Source organism: Marmota monax, unplaced genomic scaffold, assembly GCF_021218885.2.
Source record: "Marmota monax isolate L192 unplaced genomic scaffold, Marmota_monax_Labrador192_F-V1.1 WCK01_AAM20220418_F8-fsc00001, whole genome shotgun sequence".
NCBI lineage: Eukaryota > Metazoa > Chordata > Mammalia > Rodentia > Sciuridae > Marmota > Marmota monax.
Genome location: NW_026693777.1, coordinates 14,416,441 through 14,426,229, shown reverse-complemented (window position 1 = coordinate 14,426,229; position 9,789 = coordinate 14,416,441). Strand labels below are relative to the sequence as shown.

The window sequence follows — 9,789 nt, the reverse complement described above, 5'->3', positions numbered from 1 at the left end:
TGGAAAGGGACAGGAGTTAACAGTGTCAATGATTGGTTGTGCCATAAGTAGACCATTCTTTTGGGAAGCCTTTCTTAAGGGAAGAAAAGTAGGTTTAGTGAAAATTTTTAAAATATTTTTTATTTTGGAATAATTATAGATCCATAGGAAGATGCAAAAATAGTACAGAGCCTTCACACTTTTAGGGCAATGATAACATTTTTACAGAACTGTAGAACAATATCAAAAGTAGAAAATTGATTTGATACTGGCACAATCCACAGACCTTGTACAGGTTTCATTAGTTTTTTACATTCACTCATTTTTGTGTTTGTGTATTTGTATACAATTTATGCACTTTCTATGCAATTTAATCATATGTGTTTATTTGTGTAACAAGAACCTCAATTAAGATATAGAATTGTTCCATATCCCCTTCATATTCACACCCTACGACTTCACTCTTCCTAACCCTTTGCAACCACTAATCCATACTCCATTACTATAATTTTGTCATTTTGATCATGATATATAAATAAAAACTGTGTAATCTTTTGATATTAATTTTTCCTCACACAGCATAATGTCCTTGAGATCTATCAATCCAAGATGTTGCCAATATTGATAGTGGGTTTTTTTTTCTTCTCATTTTTGAATAGCATTCCGTGGCACGGATGCATTACAGTTTGTTTAACCATTCACCAGTTGAAGGACATCTGGACTGTTTGCAGTTTTTGCCTATTATGAATAAAACTGCTATGAACATAAGCTTTCATTTCTTTGGGATAAATGCTTAAGGATGCAGTTGCTGAGTCATGTAGTAAGTGCATATTTAGTTTTTTAAAGAAATCGCCTTACTCTTTGGGAGTGGCAGTAATTAATCTGTAAGTGATCCAGTTTTTCCTCATCCTCACCAGCATGTGGTGTTTTCACTTTTTCATTTTAGTCATTCTGACAGAGATATAGTGATATCTCATTGTAGTTTTAATTTGCATTGTCTTACTTCAGTGGTTCTAGCATATTCTGGACCCACTATTTCACAAAATTCCTACTGCTGTTTTCTTTTCAACAGAAAAAAAAATGTATAAATCCTGGCACAGAAAGATGTTAAAGGCTTAATGTGTTAGGCTGTCCTCAAGAATACTGCATTTGAATTTTGAAAGGATAGGTGGTAAAGAAAGTATGATGCTTAACACAAAAGTCATCACTGATGTAACTGGCCAAGTGGGGTACTGTAGAGACAGTGCAGCTTAGGTGACCAACCATCCTCTCTGCCAGTAAATAGACTGTAATTAATCTACTGACAATCATTGTCTGTGATTTTACATGAGAGTGAAACCAAATAGCATAAAAACTAAATGCATATTATTTCAATTATTATAAATTAATAGTTTAATTGTCTGCTAATGATGAAAATTGTGCATGTGAAGTTTGGTGATATCTACTATAAACAAATTTCTTTAAATGCCATTTTTTTTTTTCCTTAAAGCTCATTTGATATAGTCATTGTTGGTGGTGGAATTGTGGGCCTTGCCTCTGCCAGAGCACTTATCCTGCGACATCCTACACTTTCAATTGGTGTTCTGGAAAAGGAGAAAGATTTAGGTATGTATGTTATCAGTGTTGATCTTCTGGCTTGCTTATGCACCTGTTCATTCTGTCAGTACAATCAATCATGCCAAATGTCAATGTTAATAGCCTATTTTGGGTTCTCCTAAAAGTAGAACCTGGAACAAGAACTTGTGTGTGGGTAATTTATTTGAGAGGTTATCTGAGGAGGTAGGAAGGAGTGAGGGGATGGAGAGAGTAAGACAAGGAAGGAGGGTGCCTATTGAAGTTGCTTCTGTGAGCTTGATTCCACTGGGACCTCTAAAGAGCTGTGTAATGTTTTCTAGGATTGTGCTTGTTTATCTATCAATTGTTGTCTCTTTTGCTTGCGGATTGTCCCTAGTGATGTGGAACAGCCTCTACCCTTCCCCTAAAAGATAGAAAAAGTCTTGGGACAGAGTGCAGAGAGTCCTATTGGTAAGTGGTTTGCTGGTTCTAGAGAAGTGAGTTATAGTTGAAATCAGAGATAGGCAGGAGCAATGTGACATGGATACCAGGGACATCTGCTAGAGGAAATTACCAGTAAACTGAAAAAATTGAAGTAGAATTTTAAATGATTTGGTATCTAGTAGCATCAACTGTAATTGTTTCCTCACCTTTTAGGTTTTGTGTGAGTCATGGACTTTCTCTTTATGCTGCTTCTCTTGTTCTGTAGCTACTCACCAGACTGGACATAACAGTGGTGTCATACATAGTGGAATTTATTATAAACCTGAATCTCTAAAAGCTAAATTGTGTGTACAAGGTGCAGACCTCATCTATGAGTACTGTAACAAGAAGGGAATTTCCTACAAGCAGTGTGGCAAGGTATGATATTTTACTATGGCCTTGACTTATGTGTAATTATTAGCCTTTTCTTGCTGATGTTTTAATGTTGAATTTTTAAAAAAATTTTTAAAACTTTTCCTGTATCTATATAATTTGTGCAATCTAGTATTAGAGAATAACAAAAAATGATGATATGACTAATTCCATGTAACTTTTAAAATAATAGCTTCATTAATATGTAATTTACAATTTTAAAGTGTACAGTTCAGCTTTTAGTCTATTCACAAAATTGCGTAACCATCACAACACTATCTAATTTTGGAATATTTTCCTCACCCCAAAAAGAAACCCCATACCAATTAGCAGTCACTCCCATTTCCACCTTCCCTGATCCCTTAGCAACTACTAATGTACGTTCTGTCTCTGAATTTGCCTATTCTGTTAATTTTATATAAGTAGAATTCATGTCAGGGCATCTTTTCATGTAGTCTTTTATGACTGATTTAACTTAGTGTTTTCAAAGGTCATAGCATGAATCAGCACTTTATTCCCTTTTGTGACCAAATATTTCATTGTATGGATGTGCCACATTTGGGTTTTTTTTTTTAAATCTGCTTTATCAGTTGATAGACATTTCAGTTGTTTCCACATTTTTTTCTGTTGTGAATATTGTTGTGGACATTTCTGTACCTGTTTTATGGGACCATGTTTTTATTTCTCCCTGTTATATACCTAGGAGTAGAATTATTGAGTCATATGGGAAACTCCATCTTTAGCATTTTGTGGAATTGCCCAACTCTTTTCTAAAATGCTGTATTACATTGCATTTCCCCAAGTAATTAATGAGGATTCCAATTTCTCTATATCCTCACCAATACCTGTTATTGTCTTTGTGTTTTAGCCATTCTAGTAGATATGAAGTTGTATTCATTGTGGATTTGATTTGTATTTTCCTAATGATTAATGAGGTTGATAATCATTTTTTAAATTAATTTATTTTTAATTGGCAAAATTATACATATTGTGTGCATCATGTACATGAGTATGTATATGTACATGATAACATAGCCATTGTGGAATGACTACATTTAGCTAACATGTATGCCTTCATATACTTATCATTTTAAAAATCTTAAACTCTCTTGGCAGTCTTCAAGAATATAGTATATTGTTAATAACTATAGTCACCACTTTATACAATGGATCTTCTGAACTTATTCCTTTTGTCTTACGGAAATTTTGTATCTTTTGACCATCATTTTTCTAATCCCACCCACCCCCAGCCACTGGTAACCACCATTCTACTCTCTACTTTTAAGATCACGCAGTATAAGTCTTTCTGTGCTTGGTTTATTTCACTTGATGATGTGAAGACATAATGTCTTTAAGGGTCATTTGTATTGTCAACAAATGACAAGACTTCCTTCCTTTTTAGGGTGTAAATATGCTGCATTTTCTTTATATATGCATCCATTGATGGACACTTAGGTTGATGCCATGTCTTGGAGATTGTGAATAATGATATGATAAATGTAGGAGTACAGGTATTTCTCTGACATTTCAATTTCATTTCCTTTGGGTATATACCCGGTAGTGGGATTGCTGGATCTGGTTTGACATCTTTTCATGTGCTTTCAGTCATTCTATAGCTTCTTTGGAAAAATGTATATTCAGATCTTTTGATCATTTTAAAATTAAGCTACTTCTTATTTTGTTGCTGAGCAGTATATGTTCTTATATATGTTCTAGATAAAGTATTCCCTTCTAATCCATAAAGTATGCTTTCCAAGACTCCCTGTAAATCCTGACACCTTGCATAGCACTGAATCTTAAATATACCTTGATGTTTCATATGCAAAAGTTAATGTAAAAATAGGCAAAGTAAGAAAGTAATAATAATAACAAATAAAAAGAACAATTATAACAATAAGTCATGATAAAAGTTATGTGAATGTGATTAGTCTCTCTCTCAAATGTGTTATTGTGCTGTATTCATCCTTGTGATGATGTGAGATGACACTTGCCATATCACTACTTTGTGCTTTGGAGCTATTACTTATTTTTTAGTTGTCAATGGACCTTTTTTAAAAAATTTATTTATATGTGATGCTGAGAATCAAACACAGTGCCTTATATATACTATGCAAGTGCTCTATCACTGAGCCATGAGCCCCTGGAGCTATTATTAAGTAAAATAAGAGTTACTTGAACATAAGCACTATGATACCATGACAGTCAATCTGGTATCTGAGATGGCTACAATGTGACTAATGGGTGAATAGTGTATACAATATAGATACACTGGAGAGAGGAATGATTCATATCCTAGACAAGGTGGAACAGAGTTGTGCAAGATTGGATCCTGCTATGCAGAGTGATATGCAGTTTTAAACTTTTAAATTATTTATTTTTGGAATTTTTCATTTTATATTTTTGGACTGTGGTTGACTGCAGATGACTAAAACATCAGAAAATGAAACTGTGGATAAGGGAGAACTGCTGTATTACCCAGGTGATTTGGAATGTTTTATGCCATTCTGTAGGTTTTTCTTTTTTACTTCCATGATGGTGTCCTTTGAAGCACTAAAGTTTTTAATTTTGATAAAGTCCAGTGTGTTAGTCATCTTTTTCATACATTGACCAAAATACCTGACAAGAACAACTTAGAAGAGGAAAAGTTTATTTTGGCTCATAGTTTCGAGGTTCAGTTTATGATTGGCTGACTCCATGGCTCTGGGCCAAAGATAAGGAGGAATATTCATGACCAAAGGGCACAGTGGAGGAAAGCTCTTCAGCTCCAGACAGCCAGAAAGCAGAGAAAGCAGAAGATCATCTTTCAAGGTCATGCACCCAATGCCCAGTGACCAACCTCCTCCAGCCATGCCCACCTGCCAAGAGTTGCCACCCAGTTAGTTTAGTCAAAGTAAGGTAGACTAGATTAGATTATGTCTCTCACAATTTTACCATTTTACCTCTGAACTTCCTGCCTTAACACAGGAGTTTTCAGGGGACACCTCATATCCAAACCATAACAGTCCAGTTTATCTTTTTTCTTTTGTTGTTTGTGCTTCTAATATCATATCTAAGAAGTCATTGCCTAACATTAGATCATAAAGGTTTTCTCCAGTAATTTCTTCTAAGAGTTTTCCAGCCTTAGCTCTTATGTTTAAGTCTATGATCACCTTGGAATTAATTTTGATATGTGGTATGAGGGAGGGGTTCAACTTCATATTTTGCATATAGATACTTAGTTGTGTCGGCATCATTTGTTGGAAAGACTATTCCTTCTACATTAATTGTGTTGGCACCCTTATTAGAAATCCATTGAACAAAAAATGTTTATGGATTCTCAGTTCCGTCGATAATATGTGTATCCTTATGCCAGTACAGGAGTTGAGTTCTCCAACTTTTTCTTTTTCAAGATTAGTATAGCTATTCTGGGACCCCAGCCTTTCTAAACAAATTTTGGGGGCAATTTGTCAATTTCTCCCAAAAGGCAGGTGGGATTATGATAGGAATTACATTGAATATGTAGATCAATTTGGAGAATACTGCCATGTTAACATTATAAAATCTTGCGGTCCGTGAACACAGGATTTCTTTCACTTATTTAGATCTTCTTTAATTTCTTTCAACAATGTTGTATAGTTTTCAGTGTATAGGTCTGGCCTTCTTTAAGTAGTTGTCAATGGACCTTTATTTTTAAAGTTTATTTATATGTGGTGCTGAGAATCAAGCCCAGTGCCTCACACATTCTAGGTAAGTGCTCTACCCCTGAGCCAGGAGCCCCTGGAACTATTATTAAGTTAAATAAGAGTTACTTGAACATAAGCCCTATGATACCATAACAATCAATTCTTTATGTGGTGCTGAGGATCAAACCCAGAGCCTCATGCTGCTAGGCAAGTGCTCTATCACTGAGCTACAACCCCAGTCCCAGTCTTGCCCTGAAAGTGAGAAAGCAGAAGCCAGGCGAGCCAGAAATTAAATGAAAGAGGGAGACCAGGCAGAGATACATAAGAGAGTTTATTTATCAGAGCTGATAAATAAAGGCCATATCTCCATAGATAGAAAGAGGCTGGACAGGCTTGGATTTTGGCACTTTTATGGCCAGGCTCAGGGATCTGAGTTGGGCAGGACCTAATGAGGGTGGGTTTAAGGGTGGGGTTGATATGAGAGAGTGGTAATATGTTCTTGGGCAGGAAAGAATGCCTGGTGAAGGGTTGGGTTGGTATGAGGGAGAGGTGATCCTCTCTGGGAAAGGTCCTTGAGTGGGAAAATGGTGGCTGTCACTTAAGCAAGGACCTTACACCCTCTTTTGATTAAATTTGTTTCTTATTGTTTTATTCTTATTGACGCTTTTATGAGGGAATTGTGTTAGTTTTATTTTTGATTATTCTTTGCTAAACATATAGACTATGATTAATTTTTGTATATTGACTTTTTTTTTAAATCCTGAAGTCTTTCCGAACTAATTTATTAGTTCTAATTGTGTATGACTGTGTGAGTATAGGTGTATGTATTTCATAGGCTTTTTTATCTGAAAGATCATGACAAATAAGTTTTATTTCTTTTTCAGTTTGGGTGCTGTATTAGGGTTCTTTTTTTAAAGAGAGAGAGAGATAGTGAGAGAGAATTTTTTTTTTTAATATTTATTTTTTATTTTTCGGCGGGCACAACATCTTTGTTTGTATGTGGTGCTGAGGATCGAACCCGGGCCGCACGCATGCCAGGCAAGCGCGCTACCGCTTGAGCCACATCCCCAGCCCGTATTAGGGTTCTTTAGAGGAACAGAACCAACAGGAGACATCTATCTATCTGTGTATACATATATACACACATATATATATTATACATATGATTATAAAAAGGGAACTTAATAATTTGGCTTACAGAACCAGAAGCTGGGTAGCCCCTTGACTGTAGGCTGGAGAGATAAGAAACCAGTAGCTGAACAGTCCAAGATGCTGAAGCCTCAGAACAGGAGGGATAAACAGTGGTACCCTAGTCTGGGATTGAAGGCTTCTGGAAACTCTCTGGAGAATCTCAGGCCAAGTCCACTTTGGAAAGAGTTGGAGGAGCTTGAGTCTGATGTTTTCAGGCAATTGCAGCAGCAATCAAGAATCCATCAAGAAGAATTGAGCTTGTATCTGCTGCTGCTTCCTTGTTCTTCCATATGTTTTCCACCCAAGCCTCCAACCTTTGTCCACACTTAGGGAGGGTCTCCACTTCTGTTCACCATCCCACAGGACCACCATTCCTAGACACACTTTCATTGACACACCCAGACGCCTCTTATTCTTAGTCATCTCTTAATCCAACCAAGTTGACAATTCAAATTTACCATTACAGAGGCCTTTTATTTATTTATTTTGCTTGCTTAATTTCCTTGGCTAGAACTACCAAAACAGTGTTGAGTAGAAGTAGTAAAAGTGGTTGTTTTTGTGTTGCTTTTTTGGTATTTTCCATTTGAGTATGCCGCTAACTGTGGGTTTTTTGTTTTGTTTTTGTTTTTGTGGCTTTGGTAGAGTCCCTTTATCAGGCTAAAGAAGTTCCTTTCTACTCCTTGCTTGTGGAATGGTTTTTATTTTTGTTTTTTAATCATGAAAGGATGCTGGAAATTCTCAAATGCCTTTTCTGATTCTGTTGAGGTGGTTATGTGGTTTTGAACTTTATTACTATAGTAAATTACATTCATTGGTTTTTGGATGTGAAATTGATCTTGCCTTGCTGTGTGATAAATCCTACTAGATCATGAGATGATATTTATATATTACTGCATTTAGTTTTTATATTTTGTTTAGGATTTTTGCATCAGTCTTTATATGGTAGGGCTGAGGGTGCAGCTTGGTGATAGAGTACATGCTTAAGAGGTGCAGGGCCCTGGGTTTGATCCCCAGCACCCCCTCCTCACTCAAATTTTTTTTGTGTGTGTATTTACAAGAAATATTGGTCTGCCGCAGTCTGGCTGGGCACAAATAACCGAGCCGCCACAAAGCCTTGTAGATTCAAACAGCAACTCTTTATTCCCCACCTTTCACTGGCACTGCACACACCACATGGATAGGCAGAACTAACATCATCAAAATGGCGATATTACCAAAAGTTCTCTACAGGTTTAATGCGATGCCAATCAAAATCCCAACGGCATTTCTTGTAGAAATAGATAAAGCAATCATGAAATTCATATGGAAAAACAAAAGACCCAGAATAGCAAAAGCAGTTCTAAGCAGGAAGTGTGAATCGGGAGGTATAGCGATACCAGAGTTCAAACTGTACTACAGAGCAATAGTAACAAAAACAGCATGGTACTGGTACCAAAACAGGCAGGTGGACCAATGGTACAGAATAGAGGACACAGAAAGCAATCCACAAAATTACAACTTTCTTATATTTGATAAAGGGGCCAAAAACATGCAATGGAGGAAGGATAGCATCTTCAACAAATGGTGCTGGGAAAATTGGAAATCCATATGCAACAAAATGAAACTGAATCCCTTTCTCTCGCCATGTACAAAAGTTAACTCAAAATGGATCAAGGAGCTTGATATCAAATCAGAGACTCTGCGTCTGATAGAAGAAAAAGTTGGCTACGATCTACATACTGTGGGGTCGGGCTCCAAATTCCTTAATAGGACGCCCATAGCCCAAGAGGTAATAACAAGAATAAACAAATGGGACTTACTTAAACTAAAAAGTTTTTTCTCAGCAAGAGAAACAATAAGAGAGGTAAATAGAGAGCCTACATCCTGGGAACAAATTTTTACCCCTCACACTTCAGATAGAGCCCTAATATCCAGAATATACAAAGAACTCAAAAAATTAAACAATAAGATAACAAATAACCCAATCAACAAATGGGCCAAGGACCTGAATAGACACTTCACAGAGGAGGACATACAATCAATCAACAAGTACATGAAAAAATGCTCACCATCTCTAGCAGTCAGAGAAATGCAAATCAAAACCACCCTAAGATACCATCTCACTCCAGTAAGATTGGCAGCCATTATGAAGTCAAACAACAATAAGTGTTGGTGAGGATGTGGGGAAAAGGTACACTTGTACACTGCTGATGGGACTGCAAATTGGTGAGGCCAATTTGGAAAGCAGTATGGAGATTCCTGGGAAAGCTGGGAATGGATCCACCATTTGGCCCAGCTGTCGCCCTTCTCGGACTATTCCCTGAGGATCTTAAAAGAGCTCACTATAGGGATACTGCCACATTAATGATCATAGCGGTACAATTCGCAATAGCTAGACTGTGGAACCAACCTAGATGCCCTTCAATAGATGAATGGATAAAAAAAATGTGGCATCTATACACAATGGAGTATTACGCAGCACTAAAAAATGACAAAATCATAGAATTTGCAGGGAAATGGATGGCATTAGAGCAGATTATGCTAAGCGAAGCTAGCCAATCCTTAAAAA

At 36.6% G+C, this 9,789-nt stretch overlaps 1 protein-coding gene across 3 annotated transcripts in view; it reads left to right on the top strand.

Annotated features, from left to right (window-relative positions):
• The window catches only part of L2hgdh (L-2-hydroxyglutarate dehydrogenase), a 45,196-nt gene that overhangs the window by 993 nt on the left and 34,414 nt on the right, over nt 1-9,789 (top strand). For 2 of the 3 annotated variants that reach the window (XR_006855485.2, XM_046461704.2), the window contains exons 2-3: nt 1,469-1,584; nt 2,243-2,394. Coding sequence is in view for 2 of the 3 variants with exons in the window: in XM_046461704.2 (XP_046317660.1) it covers nt 1,469-1,584; nt 2,243-2,394 (268 nt within the window). In the remaining variant the exon portion in view is untranslated. Of the gene's footprint in view, nt 1-648; nt 800-1,468; nt 1,585-2,242; nt 2,395-9,789 lie in introns of those variants that run through there. The other variant, XM_058584520.1, reaches the window with a different exon arrangement.